The 19932-nt window shown below is 35.7% G+C and overlaps 3 protein-coding genes across 4 annotated transcripts; 1 reads left to right on the top strand and 2 right to left on the bottom strand.

The window, feature by feature from the left end:
• Positions 1-7652: 7652 nt before the first annotated feature.
• LOC100244567 (putative GEM-like protein 8) lies at positions 7653-8967 on the bottom strand. The gene is made up of 4 exons (XM_010657708.3): positions 8704-8967; positions 8506-8583; positions 8124-8398; positions 7653-8026 (listed from the first exon to the last, which is right to left on the bottom strand). The coding sequence occupies exons 1-4, from the start codon at positions 8798-8800 to the stop codon at positions 7697-7699; spliced, it is 780 nt and encodes a 259-aa protein (XP_010656010.1). The 5' UTR covers positions 8801-8967; the 3' UTR covers positions 7653-7696.
• A 6563-nt stretch (positions 8968-15530) lies between these two features.
• Positions 15531-16917, top strand: LOC100249715 (GEM-like protein 4). Its single transcript, XM_002272913.4, has 4 exons — positions 15531-15714; positions 15844-15924; positions 16173-16447; positions 16540-16917. The coding sequence occupies exons 1-4, from the start codon at positions 15618-15620 to the stop codon at positions 16711-16713; spliced, it is 627 nt and encodes a 208-aa protein (XP_002272949.2). The 5' UTR covers positions 15531-15617; the 3' UTR covers positions 16714-16917.
• Positions 16918-18151: 1234 nt separating this feature from the next.
• On the bottom strand, positions 18152-19462 carry LOC100254838 (putative GEM-like protein 8). 2 transcript variants are annotated; one of them, XM_010657704.3, is made up of 4 exons: positions 19193-19459; positions 19010-19090; positions 18537-18811; positions 18152-18457 (listed from the first exon to the last, which is right to left on the bottom strand). In XM_010657704.3, the coding sequence occupies exons 1-4, from the start codon at positions 19254-19256 to the stop codon at positions 18443-18445; spliced, it is 435 nt and encodes a 144-aa protein (XP_010656006.1). In that variant the 5' UTR covers positions 19257-19459; the 3' UTR covers positions 18152-18442. The 2 variants fall into 2 exon arrangements, with proteins under 2 accessions (XP_010656006.1, XP_059595869.1); XM_059739886.1 differs by having other exon boundaries at positions 18152-18811; positions 19193-19462.
• Positions 19463-19932: the final 470 nt, after the last annotated feature.

The raw sequence follows: 19932 nt of genomic DNA on the forward strand, positions 1-19932 counted from the left end.
GTACACATTTTTCATTGTCTCAAATACAACTTTTGGTTGTTGCTTCCAACACTTCTAGATTCTAAAACCTATAGATTGGTATCAGAGCCTTCTATCTTGAAGGACTTGTGAGGATTGAGTGAAGCCAAAATACCTTCACAAATACTGAACTCCAAAGCCAACGTAAACACATAACCTTTAACAGCTTGTAACTATCATTCTACAGCAAATGGATGGAAATACAAGCTTTCTGTCAGTACCAGTTGTCAATGGTGATAATTATCAGGCGTGAGCTGTTAGAATGACAGTCCACCTTGAAGCTTTGGATATTTGGGGGGCAGTAGAAGAAGATTATGAAGTACCATCTCTTGGAGACAATCCAAGTATCAATCAAATGAAGATTCATAGGGAAAGAAAAACAAGGAAAGCCAAAGCCAAGGCCTGTCTTTTCTCTGCGGTTTCACCTTCCATTCTCACCAGAATCATGCAAATAGAGTCTGCTGCAGCAATCTGGGAGTATTTAAAAAATGAGTACTAGGGGAATGAAAGGGTGCAAAATATGCAGGTAATGAATTTAATATGAGAATTTGAAATGAACAGAATGAAAGAGTCTCAAACTATCAAAGATTATGTTGAACAATTGCTTAGCATAACAAACAAGGTAAGATTGTATGGGAAGGAACTTTCTAATGAAAGAATCGTTCAGAAAATCTTAGTAACTCTGCCTGAAAAATATGAAGCCACAATCTCTTTCTTGGAAAACTCTAAAGATCTGTCAAGTATATCTTTGGCAGAAATTGTTAATGCTTTGCAGTCCTTGGAACAAAAGAGAATGATGAGACAAGAAGGATCTATTGAGGGAGCATTCCAAGCCAAATCACAAAACAATGATTCCAACAAAGACAGAAAGAAAAACAAGAAGAACAACAAGTCAAGCAATAACAAAAAAAATCAGAAAGGAGCCCATCCATCTTGCCCTCATTGCAAAAAAAAAAAAAATCATCCTCCACAAAAGTGTTGGTGGAGGCCTGATGTCAAGTGCAACAATTTTGGTCAATTAGGCCATATGTAGGAGGTATGCAAAACACAACAAGAATGAGAGATCAAGGTTGCAGCTGCTGATCAATATCATGAAGAACAGTTGTTTGTTGCCACCTATTTTGCTAGCAAAAACACGTTTGAAAGTTGGCTCCTAGACAGTGGTTATACAAACCACATGACTTATTATCAAGGACTTTTTAGGGAACTCGAAAAAACAACCGTTTCCAAAGTAAGAATTGGAAATGGGGAATACATCTCAACAAGGGGTAAAAGGACTGTTGCCATTGAAAGTGTCTCAAGTTTGAACCCTGATGTTTTGTTTGTTCCTAATATTGATCAAAATCTCTTAAGTGTTGGGCAGATACTTGAGAAAGGTTTCAAGGTGCTATTTGAGGACAAGTTCTGTATGATCAAGGATGCAAATGGAAAAAATGTGTTCAAGATCAAGATGAGAGGCAAAAGCTTTGCCTTGAATTTGCTTGAGGAAGAGCAGACTGTTATTTCTCAAGAAAATAATGTCACATCTTTATGGCATAAGAGATTGGGGCACTTTCATCATAATGAAGTGCTCTACATGAAGAAGAATCAACTTGCAGTAGGTCTACCTGACCTAAAGCAAAATCTTCCTACTTGCATAACCTATTAGTATGGAAAACAATCCAGACTTCCTTTCCCATAGAAATCTACATGAAGATCATCACACAAGCTGAAACTTGTACACACTGATGTTGGAGGACCTCAGAGAACACCATTTCTGAAGGGCAGTAAGTACTACATTGCCTTTATAGATGATTATACTAGATATTGTTGGATTTTTTTCCTAAATTTTAAGTCTGAGGTTGCTAATGTATTTTGGAAATACAAGGCTTAAGTAAAAAACCAAAGTGGTGTCATCATGCAGGTTATAAGGACATATAATGGCACTGAATATACTTCTAAAAGATTCAACAATTTCCGTGAAAAAACAGGCATAGAGCACCAACTGACTGCACCTTACACACCACAGTAGAATGGAGTGGTGGAGAGAAAGAATAGGACTTTAATGGAGATGACAAGATGCCTTTTGCATGAGAAAGGGCTACCAAAAAAGTTATGGGTTGAAGTTGCAAACACTATAGTGTTTCTACTGAACAGACTCCCAACCAAAGCTTTGCAAAAAAAGACTCCTTTCGAGGCTTGGTTTGGATATAAACCTCTGTTATTAAACTTAAAAAAATTTGGTTGCCTTTGTTTTGTTATATGCCTCAGGTGAAACGGGATAAGTTGGATAAAAAGGCAGAAACTGGGATCTTCGTAGGATACAACAACCAATCAAAGACTTATAGAGTCTATATGCCTCACGCTGACAAAGTCATTGTTAGTAGAGATGTCAAATTCATGGAGGATGATAAATGGTGTTAGGATGCTAAAAAAAAATCAGAATTTTGAGGTTCTTGATGAAAATATTGATGACATTCTTATAAGAGGCAACAAATCATTTTCTGATATTTATCAAATGTGTAATGTGGCTGTGTTTGAGCCTACAGGGTTTATGAAGCTATTAAGGATAAAAAATGGAGGGTTGCAATGTAGGAGGAGCTTTGCATGATAGGGAAAACAACACTTGGGAGCTAGTTGACAGACCAACACATAAAAAGGCCATTGGTGTCAAGTGGGTTTATAAAACCAAACTCAATTCTGATGGTTCTGTAAACAAACATAATGCCAAGCTGGTTGTCAAAGGTTATGCTCAAATGTTCGGTGTGGATTTTTTAGAAACCTTTGCACCTGTAGCTAGGTTGGATACAATAAGAATGCTACTAGCTTTGGCTGCTCAAATGGGTTGGAAAATCTATCAGCTAGATGTAAAATCGATTTTTCTAAATGGCTACCTTGAGGAGGAAATCTTTGTGGAACAACTTGAAGGATTTGTAGTAAAAGGAAAAGAAGACAAGGTTTATCAACTAAAGAAAGCCTTATATGGCTTGAAGCAAGCCCCCAGAGCTTGGTATAGTAGGATTAATGCACATCTGCTTAGTCTGGGGTTTAAAAAAAGTTAGAGTGAATCCACACTTTATATTAGAAAAATTAATGCTGACATACTTATTATTTCATTATACGTTGATGATTTGCTTGTAATAGGAAGCAATCAATGTTTAATGGATAAATTCAAAGCTGAAATGGAGGAGGTCTTTGAGATGACAGATCTTGGAGACATGTCTTATTTCCTGAGAATGGAAGTGCATCAAAATCAGCATGAGATATTCATTTGTGAGCAGAAGTATGCAAATGAAATTCTAAAAAAGTTCAAGATGGAGGAATGCAAGCCCACAACCACACCTATGAACCAAAAATAAAAGTTTTGTAAAGAAGATGGTGCTGAAAAAGTAAATGAAAAGTTATACAGAAGCATGATTGGATGCTTGATGTATTTGACTGCAACAAGGCCTAATATGGTACATGTTGTAAGTCTACTCTCAAGATACATGCATTGTGCTAGTGAAATTCACTTGCAGTCAACAAAACGTATTGTGAGATATATAAAAGGCACTATTGACTTTGGCATAAAGTTCAAGTAGGTGTAGAATTTTCATTTTCATGGATTTTATGATAGTGATTGGGTTGGTTGCTTTGATGATATGAGAAGCACATCAGGTTATTGCTTTAGTTTTGGTTAAGATGTTTTCTCTTGGTGCTCTAAAAAATAGGATATCGTGGCACAATCCACAGTTGAAGCAGAGTACATTGCTGCTGCTGCAAATCAAGCACTTTGGATAAGAAAGCTGCTAACAGACTTAAACATGGAGCAAATTGGGAGCACACAAGTCTTTGTTAACAATCAAGCTACAATTTCAATTGCAAGTAGTCCAGTATTCCATGGCAGGACAAAGCACTTCAAAATCAAATTTTATTTCTTAAGGGAAATACAACATGATGGAGAAGTAACTTTGGTACATTGTAAACTAGAAGTACAAAATGCTGATATTCTAACAAAGGCTCTACCAAGAGCGAGGTTTGAATTTCTCAAAAAAAGACTTGGAATTTGTAGCTCCCAAGTCAAGGAGGAGTGTTGAGCAAAATGCCTTAGTAGCTACAAACATGCTGGAAGACGTGTGAAAGTTCTTTTGAATTGAGGAAGCTTAAGAATATGTTAAGAAGGCCGCTGAGGTGTGAAGAGATGCTGAAATTGAGGCTGCAACCATAAAATAACTTGGTCAATGTAGCTGATAGAGTTTCATGGAGTTGTTATGCTGTTGTTGCTATTTTATAGGAAATAGCTGTTAGTTCCAGCTATTTTTGCTGCTTTTCTATTGTTTTGTGTTGCAAACTTGTGTATAAATGTTGCATTTATCATTCAATAAGAGTAGACATTTTTCGTTGTCTCAAATATAGCTTTTGGTTGTTGCTTCTAGCACTTCTAGATTCTAAAACCTACAGGCAGGCTGTAAAACACATTTTACACTATTTGAAAGAGACTTCTCACTATGGTCTTTCAATCCAAGCCACTCCAAATTACAATTTAACATGTTTTACTAATGTTGACCATGCTTCCAGTTCTGATGATCATCAAAATACAAGCAGCTACTTTGTGTTTATGGGCTCTAACATCATCTTATGGTCTTCTACAAAGCAAAAAGTTGTATCTTGTTCCACTACTGAGTCTAAATACAAGGTAGTTGCAAATGGTGCTGCTGAATTGAGTTGGATTGGCCCTCTTTTGCGAGAACTCAACATTGCACCAACTCTATTCCTTGCCTCTACTATGACAACATTAGTGCCAACTATGACTGCTAATCCAGTCTTTGATGGTTGAACAAAGCACATCGAGATTGACTTTCATTTTGTCCGGGAAAAGGTGTTTCACAAAACTCTTACTATGCTTTATACTCCATCTGTTGATCAACTTGCTGATTGTCTCACCAAAGCACTTCCAGTTCAGCGATTTCTTCATTTTCGAAACAAACTCACAGTCCTCACTAGACCTTTGAGTTTGCGGGGGACTGATAAGTAGAGTAAATAACACAAATAATATTGTATTTTGGTTACATTCAGTTTCTGGTTGTTTTATCCTAATAGGGTCACGTGTATAAGTTGTTCCCATATATATTCCTCTGTTTTTATCTCACTGAATAAGAGACAAGAAATACCAGAATCATTTCTTCCTTATCTGTTTTCTTCTCTCGTCTTCCTCTTCTTCTTTTTCTTCTTCTTCTTCTCATCCATCTTAAAGTTTTTCTAGAAGGAAAAGAGATATTTAGTACAAAAGATACAAAAGTTTAGCTAAAAGGAACTTCGGATATGAAGTGTATTTGGATATTGACACGGAACCAAATTAAGTGAAAATGGATGTACATTAATTGAGCTTACTTAGGAGGATTGTAGCATTGTTGATTGAATACAAATGGAAAATTTGAAGTTTTAGGTATTAGAGAATTCATTACAATAGATTTTCTTTCTATTTTCAAATTCTTGTAATTAGTTATAACTTCTTATTTTTGTGTTTTGGGCTAATTTTAGGATTGTTTCCTATTTTTGTGTTTTAGGTTTTGTGTATATATATTCATTCTTAATCAATGAAAAAGTCAAGTCATTGTTTCTTAATAATCCTCTCTCTACTTCAACATGGTATCAGAACCTAATCTTTTTGGGCGTATTTTCTTCCTTTTTTTTTTCCTTCTCCTCAGTGGCTTCTGGTGCATCCTTCTCTTCCACCAACGATCCTATCACCATCCAAAACTCCCAAGATCCTCAACATCCCCTCCTTACAATCAATCTAGGATTGTTTCCTATTTTTGTGTTTTAGGTTTTGTGTATATATATTCATTTTTAATCAATGAAAAAATCAAGTCATTGTTTCTTAATAATCCTCTCTCTACTTCAACATTAGGAATCTGCTTCAAATTTTTGGATGCTCTGATTTGGGTTGTATGAAAGGGTATGACGTGTGGAAAAATTGGGGGAGTTTGAAGTTCCAAGCATGCTATTTTTCTAAGAGATTTTTGGAGTATTCGAAAACCTGAACTTAAGGGGGCCTATTGGGTAATATCTTCAAAAACAATTTTCAGGAATAAAATTCTTTTTGAGACCTCAAATATAAAATATAGATTTTTGGATTGTGAAGGCAGTTTACAATCACGTATAATACAAATTTTTTTGGCTTATTCTCATTGTTTCCTAGAATATTTTTTAAAAACATCTTAAATTTGTTTCAAAAAAATTACTTCGTTTTAGAACAAATTAAAAAAAAACAAGAAAACTCTTTTCAACCCAAAATTTTTCAATCTTTTTTGAGTCTCTGAATTTGGAGTGGATGGGAATATGGAGATCCAGGGAATTGGGTTGTGGGGATCAAAGGAAAAGACTAGAGAGGCCATTGGAAAGGGACTGAACCCCTCAAGAAGTCAAGGTGACAAGACCAAGTGCCCATATGCCTATCTGGAATGCAATCCTTTTGGCATTCTTTCACCTTTATCCTGCGGTGTAAGCGATGGCTTGTAGGCCATCCCAGCTGATGCAAGATGCCTCAACCCTTTCCAAATGGCTTTTCCCCAAGCAAGCGCATCCATTAAATTGGCCAAGACGCGTTTCCGAGAAAGAGACACCTGCAGCCATGTCAATACCACATCAGCCCGGCCCCATTCCCATGTGTCAAACTAGGATTCTAAAGTTTTTGGTGTTTTGAATAGGGTGGCAAAGGCACTGCACAATTTCAAGGACCCCAGGAACATAAAATATATGTCATGGCTGCATTATAACGAACAACACTGGGGGTTTTGGATTAAAATATTGAGAAGAATACCATTCAAATCCATTGAATGGAGGCTGATATGAACAAAATGAGTGAAGGGGACAAGAGCATCTCCTTTTATTGAAGGTTCTGCAAGGCGTTATGTTTCCATTGATGATTTAAATTCAACTCCTTAACCTGTATTTGTAACATGCCATATAAACTATTACTCCCCCTTAAGTTGCATGTCAATGTTAGGAACGCAATGGGGGGATTTCTATTCAGATTCAGTTAAAATATTCTTAAAGAATGACATCTCACGCTATTTGGGGAGAAGTGTCTGACAATTATAAGAGTCAGACCCAGCTGGTTTGTTTAAATGTGTTTTAAACTACGTGAGTGAACCAAAGGCAGACAATATTCACAGATGTATAGCTACTTCCCATCTTGAAGTGTCCACTTGGGGGGCTGGTATTCTCTATGGCCATGACTCCTCATGTGCAGGTGAACGTGATAATTCATTGTGATTGATATTTCCTAATAAGCTCGAGTTTTGAAGTACCAAAACTAGCGCGTTTAAAGTAAACCATATTTACGTGATTTATATTTTAAAGTCATGAGATTGATCCAGAGTAATATTTACATGGCTTGTGTTTGAAAGTCATGAGAGCCAATGGGCTAGACAATACATATATAGGTCGTGACAGTTTTTTACCACAGCAGACTTTTAAATATGCCAAGAGAAATCTCAATTGACTCATGGGTGCCAGAAAGTAATTGTGTACTACTTAAGCTCTGACTGAACTGACATAGTCATATTGATGTCAGTTTTGTGTTCTTTGCTCGAGTCATTCTCTTGGATTTTTTGAGATAAACCCTGAGTGTAAGAATGCATGCATAAAACTTATTAAACGTCAACCACTTCGGTGGAGCTCATTCTAACTTTTACAGTAGTTGAAGAATTGGAGATCAAATTTCATTAATAAATACTTTATACAGAGTTTTGGACTGTGCAGAAGCTTTGTTTTTGCTGCATGTAAATACACGTAATGAAGCAGAGAGGAAAACCATTTCTACTTGAATCACTTCTGGTTTGGTTTGTAACTCATTCAAGATTGAGACAGTGCCTGTTGGAGACAGTGCCTGTTGGAGACAGTTGAAAGATTTCTGGTAATTCAAGAACCCCATAAACCAGAAGTCAAAATTATCCACAGTGACTATTTCCATGTACTTCTGAGATGGGTTTTTCACATTCTCACTTGGGTCTACTCTCTTTACCTTTCTCAGTGGGATTGAGACCTGCACAAAGCAAGATTTTCTGTTAGATGATAGAAAACATGGAGATGGAGAAACAGGAAGTGAGAGATCTGGAGAAAGAGTTAAGTGAGTAACCCACCTTGTAATGGAATCTAACCAATTCACCATTTGGAGAAGAGAATTTGATTGATCTCTCACTGCAAAAGGCAACCCTTTGAGTAGAGATAAAGAGGAGGCCAGCTAGAGGGCCTGCTGTTGTTGATAAATAGCATTGAGAAGCCTTCAATAGCTTCTCTCCTTCTCCAATGCCAAAAATTTGCTTGAAAACTCTCTTCACTCCCCCTAGTTGAAGAATTCTAGCCCCCAAGCTCAACTTCCCTTTCACAGTTTCAGAGATCTTAGGCCCTAATCTCACTGCAGTTCCATGTAAAATAAACCAAATTTAGGTTTTATTGCATATTGTCATCATATTATTTAATCCTGGAGGACAACGTTGAATGAAAGATGAAACAAGTATTTACCATGCTCTCTGATTCCCTGTACAAAATTATAGGCCTTTTTCTCATGTCTGTTCATTTTCTTCTTTCTGTCCACCTTACCTGCATTTTTTAAGTCAACCCCATTAGCAAAAGGACTTCCATTGAAGTTCTCTAGAACCGTAGCTGATATGCAAAGTAGAAAAGAGTGGCTGAGTATGCTTGATAGAGAGAGAATCTTACTATGAGTTAATGCCAGAGATGTATTTGAGGAAGAGGGATTCTCATTTTGGCGGCTAACTGGGATTCCAATGATCTGTCCTGCAAGTTGGTTCTTCATATCTCAAACTGCAACTAGGGCTTGTCAATGTTTTCTCCCTTTCAGAGATTGAAGAGGTAGTACTCTCAGAGATTGATCAAACCTTGAAGAATGCAAGTGTATTTAAAGGGAAGAACATGGTAGGTGAACCTTTAACTTTAGTTGGATGAGTCATTCATGGATCAGCAACAAAAAGAAAGGCACAGACATGAGAACTTAAAAGAAAATTCTTCACATTTCTAAAGGCTATAGTAAAATGAACCAGTTCTTTTGGGACAATATCTAAGATATTACAAGAAGGTTGTATTGGGTTAAAAGAAAGTTGTTTGGTCTTGTTAGTTAAGATATCTGCGTGGAAGCTGAATATGCTGACTGTGTGGATGCGTCAATGAAGCTTTATGAGCTGGCATTTGAGCTTTATGAAGCCAGTTCTCTTTTGATATTAGGAAAAAATAAATACATAAAGCAAAAAGGCATTTGCATGACAGATGAATCACTGCATCAGCCAAATGACAATCTTAAAGAATAGATATTGTGAAGATCTCTCAATATTTGAAGGCTTATATGTCATCCTTTAGAAATTATATATCCAACCACCAATCCCAACAGCCACTTTGTCCTAGATAGTTGGAAGTTGAATGAGAGTGTCACATTCCCTGGATTTTTTTATCAGAAGTTATCAGGAACTATCGAACCAAGCACCATGTTCTAACTTCCATGGTGTTTTACCACTTGAGGAAGTGGGGGGTCCATGACTTGGTGGATTTCAGCATGACCATGGATATAGCCAGACCTTTTGCAGAAAAAGATAGGCCATTGTGGAGAAGGCAGTGGCCATTGGAAAAGGACTGAAACTCCTCAACAAGTGAAAGTGATGACTAAGTGTCCATGTGCTGATCTGGAATGAACGACTCTTTTGGCATCTTTCATCTTCATGGTGATGTGTAACGGATGGCTGGTAGACCATCTAGCTGATTCAATTTGCTTCACCCCTTTCCAAATGCCTTTTTCTCACTTTTTCTCAGCACAAAAATATTGACTAAATCAGTGAAGAAATCCAAAGGCCCTCACTGGATGGTTTCTGAGAAAGATATCTGCTATCTCACTGCCAAATCAGCACTTTTTCCCACACGCCAAACGAGGATTCAACTCAGAAATTTCAGTTTTAGGCCAGGGTGGCTAAAACACCCCAGAGTTTGAGGACCCCAACAACATAAATTAAACGACTGTCATGGACATACTATAACAGTCATGAAGTCCATTGAATGAAGGGATTGATAGAACAAAAATGATAATGTGATTTGTCAATTTTCAGGCAGTACTATAGATGTATATAATACACTGCTAAACCCAGACACAATCAGTGCCAGAGAATAATTGTAGATCAATTTCTCATTAATAAAAATACAAATTTATACATTGGCTTTGACTGTCCAAAAGCTTTGTTTTTGCTTCATGTTAATGAATTTGATGAAGCAAAGGGGAAAAAACATTTCTCCTTGAATCATTTCCAGATTCATTTGTAATTCATTCAAGATTGAGACAGTGCCTGTTGAAGACAGTTGAAAGTTTTCTGATAATTCAAGAACCCATAAATCAAAACTCAAAATTATTTATGTACTTCTGAGATGACTTTTTTATATTCTTACTTTGGTTACTCTCTTTATCTTTCTCATTGGGATTGAGACCTGCAAAAGACAAAAAGAAAATGACTTAAATATTGAATTGGGAAGCCTTCAACGGCTTCTCTCCTTCTCCAACTCAAAAATCTGCTTGAAACTCTCCTAATTCCTCCTAGTTGAAGAGTTTGAGTCCCCAAGCTCAACTTCCCCTTCGCAGTTCCAGAGATCTTACAACCAATTCTCACTGCAGTTGGCAAAATATTAACCAAGTTTAGTTATTGATCCTATGATTTTCAAAATTTTCTTTATATTTTCACCATGTTCCTATTAACTAAACAGATGAAATGAAATGCATAAACTACATGTCAGACCTATATCTCTATAGAAAGTAAGATGCCCAGGAGATATTATTTCTCAGTCAAGACATGCTTTGGGGACACGAAGAAGAAGAGGATAAAAGTACTTACTATGCTCTCTGATTCCATGCACAATATTATCAGCCTTTTTCCATGTTGAGTCCGCATATTTATTCATTGTATTCTAAGTTTTTAAAGACCAAAGCTTAAGGCAAGACATTTTAATATTTGTGAGGTGATGCGTAGGCATTGAAGCATAGGGGTGTAATTTAAAATATATAAAAGAATAAAATAAAATAAAATAAAATAAAATAAAACCTTATAATAAGTTAATCTAAGATGGAAAAAACCATACTATTAGTTCCACACTTCCACCAAAAATCATAATAAGTCACAAACAAATATAAGTCGTACACATATAACTAAGAAGTATTAACTTATAAAATCCTCCTCTCTAGTGTCATCATTATCTTCATCCAATGTATCTATTGTAGGAAAATTTCCACTACCAAATCCTTCCATTTCATCTAATTCCTTATCTTCGTTAATTGATACTAAATTCATATCCCTCTCCTTGTCTTTGCCTCCATTTTTACCTAGCATAAAATATTAATTAGGTGTAAAATATTACGGGCTCATGATTAAATACAATCAAATTTATAACTTTAATTTTATAATACTTACTTGAAAATTCTTCATGTTTTCTTTTGTAGGAGTGTGAAGAAACTATATTGAATGATGGTGCTTGAATCTCTTTGCATTTTTGCAACACAATTCTAGAAACATCAACATTAAATATTTCCTCATCTTCAAGCCAAGAAAAATCAAATCGGAGGAGGGGAGCTTCTCTCTCCGTAATCCATTCATCATCAAATCCATCTCTTCCACCAATATTGGATAAACATTTTGTTTTCTTTGTATACTTAACTCTCTTAATCTAGCGTTGTATTTCACATACACTAGAGCATTCAACTTCTAATGTTCAAGTCTATTTTTCTTTTTCTTTTTTATATGAATCTATAAATGATTAAGAAAAACAAATTATATTCGTTGTTAAGATTGAAATATAAAAATATCCAAATAATAAATCATAGTTGTTTAATATTAAAATAAAAATATATGCTTTATGAATCCATATATATGCATTAATGTTTTTTCCGTGTTTTATATAATTTCCCAGTTAAAATTCAGAAAAATCAGATCCCTCTGCAAATGAATCCATATATATGTGTTGTCAACAGTTGGTCAGCAGCTGAATCATCCAAACCTAAAATGAGAAAACCATATATTATCTCTTTTTCTTATATATAGATATATATGCTGATCACTCCATGTGTATGTGTCAATTATGAAACCTTTTGAGCTGGCATTTTAGCTTTCTGATGGCCAGTCTTCTTCTATCGTCAAAAAGGAAAGAGACATTTGCAAAACTAGCGCCCTAATACACGCTTAATGATTAGATATTCTAATGGTTTTCTCGGTAAGTGAAGGATCATAAGTCATCTTTGTGGGAATGCATCCAACTACCAAATCCATTAGGCTAGTCTCAATAATTCAAGAAATTGGATGGCTCCCATGATTGACAGTGGAGTTCAGAATGGCCTCGGACATATATACTGATGTTTTTCAGCAGACTGAGAATTTGGATATGGGAAAAGAAAAGGCCCAAGAAACTACTAACAAATGAAGTCAAGTTGTTTAAAATCGAAGGAAAAGAGGAAATCACAAGTCACAATGCTGATAGGACCATCTTACAATATGCTTATCTTGAAACTTTTGGCATTCCTTTTTGTGGTTATTTTATCATCATATATAGGTGTTAAAGGGAAAAGGGTTGTGGGCAGGGAAAGTTAAAGATGCTTCATCCTTTTCCGAATGTGAATCTTTATTATCATAAAAATATACCGAGGGAATCTAAAACAGTGTTGATGAATGAAGTAATGAATCTCTTCATGCATGTTTTCAGAAAGGAGAATCCTTACATGATTGCCAGCTTTATGGGCCCCGGAATTGAGTTTCAACGATCCAACTGAAAGTTCTGAGTTCTTTATCCCTGAAACTCCAACGTTATCAAGAATCCAAGTAGGAATTAAAAAAATAATAATTTTAAAATTTTTCCTACTAGATACCAATTCTTGAATCGGCTTTTTACCATCTCTTGTGAAAGTTAAGTGAGAGTAGGTCGAATATTTTGATATCACACTAAGTAAGCTTGTTCTAAGGGTCATTATTTGGATGATTCATCCCGGCCTTAAAAACAAGATTGTTGCAGCCCAAAATAACCATCTTAGCCACATTATGACAACCATCACTGGGAGTTTTCTCATTAAAATATGGAGAGAAGGGAATGCATGCATCAGCTTCTATCATTCAATGGATTTGAATCATAAGATGGGCAAGAGAATCTCTCTTCTTTTATCAAAGGTTCTACAAGTTAGTATGTTTTCCCTGATACGATTCAGACTTATTAATTTCTTGGACCTAACCCTTTCGGCATTCTTTCATCTTCATTGTGGAGTGTAAGGGGATGGCTTGTAGGGCATCCAACTGATTCCAGATGCTTCATCCCTTTCCAAATGGCTTTTCCATACACAAGAACATACCACATTTCTCACACGCCAAACAAGAATTCAATTCTAGAACTTTCAGTATTTGATTGGGGTAGGTGGCAATATCACTCCACAGCTGGAAGGACCCCAACAACATAAACTAACTATTGTAGCTACATTATTACAACCTCTTCACCAAGGGTTTTGTCATTAAACAATGGAAAGAAACATATGCTTCAGCCAGTGCCATTCAAATCCATTGAATGATTCAATGGATTTAATAGCACAACAAAAGAATAAGATGGGCAAAAGCAGATCTCTTCTTTTATCAAGAGTTGTATCTACAGAAATGATTCAAATTCATTCTCTTGATGTGTGTTAGCCATTTTATTGGCTCAGTTATTAAAATGTTTTGACATGTCATGTCATCAGCTAATACTCTCCCTCAAGCTGGTGTGAAATGTCATGAATTAATGCTGAGAGTACTCAGCCTCTCTTCTGGACTTCAGTCACAAGATTAATGGATTTCCAGCCCTTTTCATCAATCAGATGGGATCTTTTGTTGCAGATGCCAAATTTGTTTTAGAAATTGAAGATGGTTGTCTGCTTTTTCAATTGGCAAGAATTAATGGGGCTGCAGTACAAATGAACAATCATTCACAAATGCCTTTATCACAGTGAAACTGGCCTAATTTGACTAGCTCAAAGTTTGAAACAACCTAAATACTAAGCAATTTCTCATACAAGAAAGTTTGATTATATTCCCTTGTAGAAAACTTTCAAATGGGATAAACTGGCTCAAAGTTTAGAGGCCTCCCTGCAAAATTAGTCATATGGTTGTCTGTTTTATTTTCTTGGCTCAACTCATTCTCTTGGGCTCTATCTATTTGTCTCTAGGAGTAATAGAATTTCTCAATAGTTAGGCTCAAGACTTGTTAGCCATTAAATATCTTACATATCCTAATGATGTATCAAGTGTCTCAAAGAATGTTATATATCTTATTTTACATATTAATATTTCCTAGTAAAATTAGATATCCTACGAGTTGGCTTGAATATCCTTATAAATATTCTAAATTATGAGAGATAAAAAAATTATGGGATGAAGTTAAATATATATTTAAAACATCCTGTAGTATTAAAGCTTTCACTCTCATAACAAATGATACTAGGGTTACCGTTAGCATAACAACATCTTCCAAGGTTATATTCAACTACCAAACTCATCAGAGGATAAATTTATTTCATATTTGTCAAAAAGGGAGTCACTTCCTAATCCTTCAAGTTTCAACAATGTCTAGCTCCAGAATTTTCAATTATTGATTAGGGTGGAAAAAGCATTGGACAGCTCTAGCATAAATAAATGTCAAGAACATTCTAGAGGTTATTTAAATGTATGAAATTATTTTTGGGTAACGTGAGGTAGGCACGGTTCCAATGCATGAAATGTGAATTATTTTTCTCAAAACGCACTCCTATGGAAATGAATTTTTTGAGTTATCTTTTCATTAATATTTTGTAAATATTACATGTTTACATAATTCCTCGTTTTTTTTATTACATTATAACTTGTGTATTAAAGTTTTAACCACCATAACTCTTTCAATTTTTATTATTACACTAACTCATAGTACTAAAATTTTCAGTGATATATATAACAAATAGTATCAGAAGTATGGCTAGCACAACATCATTATTGAAAATTATATCCAACTACCAAACTCAATATCCAATGAATTTTTTTTCATATTATGGTTCAAGTTTATGTAGTGCCTAGCCCTAGAATTTTCAATTATTGATTAGGGCAGGAAAGCACAGCCCAGATCTAACAACCCCAACATCATAAAGTAACTGCCAAGAACATTGAAGAGGCTATCCATGCATGTACATGCTCTTAAGCCATATGACTTATCTTTAAAGGGATTTGAAATGCATGAAATTAATTATGGAGTTCCCAGACAAAGCCCTTCCATGTAAGCAACCTAACAAACCTTAAATGTCAAGAAACAAACACTTTTCTAACCATACATCTTTCTTCTAGTATCTTTGATGATTTGATACTTTCCACCACAATTCTATCTTTCTTGACAATCTTTTTCATAAAAGAAGTCTTTAAAGATTTCTTGTCTGCTCCTTTCTTGTTGTTACTGACCCATGAATGACTCATCCAACTAATGGTTGGGAGTCACCAACCATTTTTATCCCTTTAAATACACTTACATTCTCCAAGGGTTGATCAACCTCTGGAACTACTACCTCTTCAATCTCTGAAAGAAGAGAGCATTGCAGAGCACTAGTTGCAGTTTGAGAAATGGAGAACCAAGTTGCAGGACGGGTCATTGGAATCCCAATCAGCTGCCCAAATGAGAATACCTCTTCTTCAAATCCATCTCTGGCATTAACTCATAGTAAGATTAGACTCTCTCTTTCAACTACATGCACATGATTATATTTTCTACTTTGCCTATCAGTTATCAGCTATAGAAAACTTCAAAATAAAAGGCTTTTTGCTAATGGGGTTGTCTTCAAAATTGCAGATAAAGTAGATAGGATGAAGCATATGATGAACAAAGATGAGAAAAAGGCCAATAATATTGTGCATAGAATCAGAGAACATGGTAAGTACTTGTTTTATCATTACCTTTCATGTCAATTTCCAAAACATAAAAGCATGTCTTGACTGAGAATTGAAGGATAACTCCGTGGCATCTTAGGTCTTGAAATGTAGTTTATGTATTTGGTTGGCTTGTTTGGTTAGTGGGAATTTGATGAAATCAAAAGAATATATTGAAATCCTAAAAACTGCTTGTATGAAATAGCATTTGGGAAATAATTGATTTTATTTATTTATTTTCTGGAATTACAGTAAGACTGGCACCTAGGATCTTTGAAACTGTGAAGGGGAAGCTCAGCTTGGGGGCTAGGATTCTCCAACAAGGAGGCATGAAGAGAATTTTCAAGCAACTTTTTGGTGTTAGGGAAGGAGAGAAGCTGTTGAAGGCTTCTCAATGCTATTTATCAACAACAGCAGGCCCCATAGCAGGCCTCCTCTTTCTCTCTACTCAAAGGGTTGCCTTTTGCAGTGAGAGATCCATCAAATGCTCTTCTCCAAATGGGGAATTGATTAGATTCCATTACAAGGTTGGGTTACTCACATAACTCTCTCTCTATGTATCAATATATCTCTTTCCATTCTTCGTTATCATTTGTGTAAATTTTTTTGTTTTCTGCAGGTCTCAATCCCACTGGGAAAGATAGAGAGAGTAGACCAAAGAGTGAATACGACAAATCAATCTCAGAAGTATATGGAAATAGTCACTGTGGACAATTTTGAGTTCTGGTTTATGGGGTTCTTGAATTATCAGAAAGCTATCATCTGTCTCCACCAGGCACTCTCTCAATCTTGATTCTTGAATGAGTTACAAATCAACCCAGAAATGAGTCAAGCAGAAACATTTTTGTATGGACTTGATTCAAGGAGAAATGTTTTTTCCCCTCTGCTTCGTCCAATGTATTTACATGAAGCAAAAGCAAAAAGGCTTCTCCGCACAGCCAAAAACTCTGTATAAAATTTTGTTAATGAGAAATTGATCAAACAACTTTGTATAAGATATTCTGAAGTACGTAGGTTGTTTCTGTTGCTTAAATTAGGTCAGTTTTCCTAAACAACCCCATTTCTCGGAACTCAAAGAAGCTGATGGCGGGCCTTCATTCATTTTCTTAGCTAGAACACGACCTTATGGCATACATAAGCCAAACACATTCCAATCTGCTGGTTGTTTTCTGTCAATCCAGGACTCTGAGCAGACTTGAAGCACATCAAATTGCATTCATATCTGCAAAAAGATTCAATATGATCTGATCACAACTACATATACTCATACTAGCCAAAAGTTGGCTAATCTTTTAACTCTACTCAGGTGTGGCTGACTTAAAATCGAGCATTCATCACATTTGCACTCCAGCTTGAGGGAGAGTAAAGCTGATAAAACTTCTTAAGGTCTAAAAATAGTCATTACAGGTCAAGAAATTGAATTCAAATCATTTTCTTTGCAGACATACCAAGTTGTGGAACCTTACAAAAACAAGAGAAGCTCTTGTCTACTTACTAGAAATTGAACAGCCCATCACTGAAAAGGGGGTACTCTACAAAGACCTTGGGGACAATTAAACCCTTTCCAGCAAGAATAGGAAGAAAAAAGATTCAGAAGTTAGTTTTGATAATTTTGATTGCAGAAATATAAAATCCTTGGAATTGCAGTTGTGAGAGAAAGAAAAGGCCCTGAGAAAGGTCTAACAGATGAAGCCAAAGTTGTTAAATGCTGAAGAAAGGAGACTCACAGGTCATGATGCTGATAGGACCATCTTACAATATGCTCATCTCAAACTCTTTGGCATTCTTTTTTATCTTTCTTTTTAGCCTGATTCTCACCTCATGATACAATATTGAATCTTTCATTAATTTAGAAGTGAATCACCATGTTCTTACCTCATGATTAGTTCCATTTTCCCACATCGAAAATGGAAATTCAGGATCCGAAATTTCAAGTTTTCATAATGTTGTTGATTTGGCAGGCATATTAACACAGCTTTTGATGTTTAGAAGGAAAATGGTGTGGGAAAACTACAGCCATTAGAAGGCCAGTTGGGGTTCAAATCATGAGCCTCTGGTATTATCTTCAATGCAAATTGACTTGTTTATACCAATCTTTTAGGTTTTTTTCTCTTTTTCTCTCTCTATTTTTTTTTTTTTTTTTTTTTTTTTGCTGCTTTAACTCATTCTTTTTTTAAAACAATCACTCTACATGAGTAGGAAAATACTAATAAAATAATTGGAGATAGCAGTAGAAGAATTGGAGATCAATTTCTCAATAAAAAAAATTTGTACAAAGTTTTTTGACTGTTCTCGGTACACATGATGAAGCAGAAATGAAGAAACATTTATGTTTCAGTCACTGTTTTTGAGTTCTAACTCATTTGAGCTTGAGAGATTGCCTGTTGAAGATAACTAAAAGTTTTCTCATAACTCAAGAACCCCATGAACCAGAAATAAAAATTATCGGTGGTGACTATGTCCATGTACTTCTGTGATGGCCTTTTCACATTCTCACTTTGGTTCGCTTTCTCTATCTTTCTTCATGGAACAGAGACCTGCACAAGACAAGTTTTACTTAGATATTGAGAAGCATGGAGAAGGAGAGGAAAAGAGAGAGTTATGGGAGTCATCTACCATGTAATGAAATCTAACCAATTCACCATTTGGGGAAGAAAATCTGATTGATCTTTCACTGAAAAATGCAAGCCTTTGAGTTGAGATAAAGAGGAGGCCTGCTATAGGGCCTGCTGTTGTTGATAAATAACATTGAGAAGCCTTCAACAGCTTCTCTCCTTTTCCAACACCAAAAATTTGTCTGAAAACTTTCTTCACCCCTCTAAGTTGAAGAATCCTAGTCCCCAATCTCAACTTGCCCTTCACAGTTTCAGAGATCTTAGAACCTATTCTCACTGCAGTTTGACCAAAAAGAAGGGAAAGTTAATTATCATTCAATGTTGTTCAGAAAATTCAGTATGGTTGTTGAAAAGAAACCATTATCTTATAACTATGTGTCTAACCCCAAGTAGGGTCCTCATGATTCTAAGATATTCCCACCAACCAAACAGAGCAAATAAAAATTGATGAAAGAACAGGAAGAAGATGGTTACCATGCTCTCGGATTCCATGCACAAAATTTTCTGTCTTTTTCCAATGTTTGTTCATCCTATGATTCATTGAATCAATTTTATCTGAAATTTCAGGACACAACCCCTTTAGCAAAATGACTTGTATCATCAGGCAAAGTAGACAAAAATCATAACAGTGCAAGTTCTTGAAAGAGTGATTCTTACTTTGAGTTAACATCTGAGCGCCATTTGAAGGAGAGGGATCATTGCATTGGCAGTTGATTGGCATCCTGGAAGTTGGTTCTTCATACTTCACTACTATCTGCAATTGCCTTTTGTGGCTCGTCTGCAACAAGTGGTCTGAAGCCCTCTCTAGTCTCAAAGATTGATGCAATGGTTTTGGGGATTGATCAAGCCTTGTCCAAGTGCAGATATATTTAAAGGGATGATGAGCCTTCTAACTTTTATTTGAATGAGTCATCTATGGTTCATCAACATGACTAAAAGCCATATGCCACCTCTATAAATAAGCTTTCTTTAACTAAAAGATAATCAAGAAGAGGATCTTTTCAGTTATTTTCTATATATGTCACACTTATTTATGGTTAGTTCTTCAATCATTCAATCCTAACAAGCTTGATATGTTAACTTCCTTTATTAATCCGACCCTGTGTTGCTGTGTTGATGAAGCTTTTTGAGCTGGCACTTTTGCTTTGTGATGCAAGTGCTCTTCTCAATTTAGCTGATGAAACTCACAAGTCACAGAGCTGATAGGACCAGCTTGCCATATTGCTTATCCTAAGCTTTTTTTTTTTCAGTTATCTTTATCATTCTTTTATCCTCATCCTTACCTGTTAAGAAAAACCAGTAGCAGGCCATGTTAACTAAAGATTCTTCAACTTTTTCTGAATACAAATCTATACATTAAACCACAGAAAGTTAGTGAAGGAATCTAAGGCTGCCTT

Source organism: Vitis vinifera, chromosome 10 (genome assembly GCF_030704535.1).
Source record: "Vitis vinifera cultivar Pinot Noir 40024 chromosome 10, ASM3070453v1".
Taxonomy (NCBI): domain Eukaryota; kingdom Viridiplantae; phylum Streptophyta; class Magnoliopsida; order Vitales; family Vitaceae; genus Vitis; species Vitis vinifera.

What these genes read in the sequence shown, in the direction of transcription:
- LOC100244567 (XM_010657708.3), bottom strand. Translation starts at nt 8,800, where the DNA reads ATGAAGAACCAACTTGCAGGACAGATCATTGGAATCCCAGTTAGCCGC. An exon ending in ATCTCTGGCATTAACTCATA is followed by an intron (nt 8,584 to 8,703) that starts GTAAGATTCTCT and finishes TAAAAAATGCAG; the next exon opens with GTAAGGTGGACAGAAAGAAG. An exon ending in TGGTTAGATTCCATTACAAG is followed by an intron (nt 8,027 to 8,123) that starts GTGGGTTACTCA and finishes TGCTTTGTGCAG; the next exon opens with GTCTCAATCCCACTGAGAAA.
- LOC100254838 (XM_059739886.1), bottom strand. Translation starts at nt 19,256, where the DNA reads ATGCCAATCAACTGCCAATGCAATGATCCCTCTCCTTCAAATGGCGCT. An exon ending in CGCTCAGATGTTAACTCAAA is followed by an intron (nt 19,091 to 19,192) that starts GTAAGAATCACT and finishes CTGAAATTTCAG; the next exon opens with ATAAAATTGATTCAATGAAT. An exon ending in GCATGGAATCCGAGAGCATG is followed by an intron (nt 18,812 to 19,009) that starts GTAACCATCTTC and finishes GTCAAACTGCAG; the next exon opens with TGAGAATAGGTTCTAAGATC.
- LOC100249715 (XM_002272913.4), top strand. Translation starts at nt 15,618, where the DNA reads ATGGAGAACCAAGTTGCAGGACGGGTCATTGGAATCCCAATCAGCTGC. An exon ending in ATCTCTGGCATTAACTCATA is followed by an intron (nt 15,715 to 15,843) that starts GTAAGATTAGAC and finishes TCAAAATTGCAG; the next exon opens with ATAAAGTAGATAGGATGAAG. An exon ending in GCATAGAATCAGAGAACATG is followed by an intron (nt 15,925 to 16,172) that starts GTAAGTACTTGT and finishes CTGGAATTACAG; the next exon opens with TAAGACTGGCACCTAGGATC.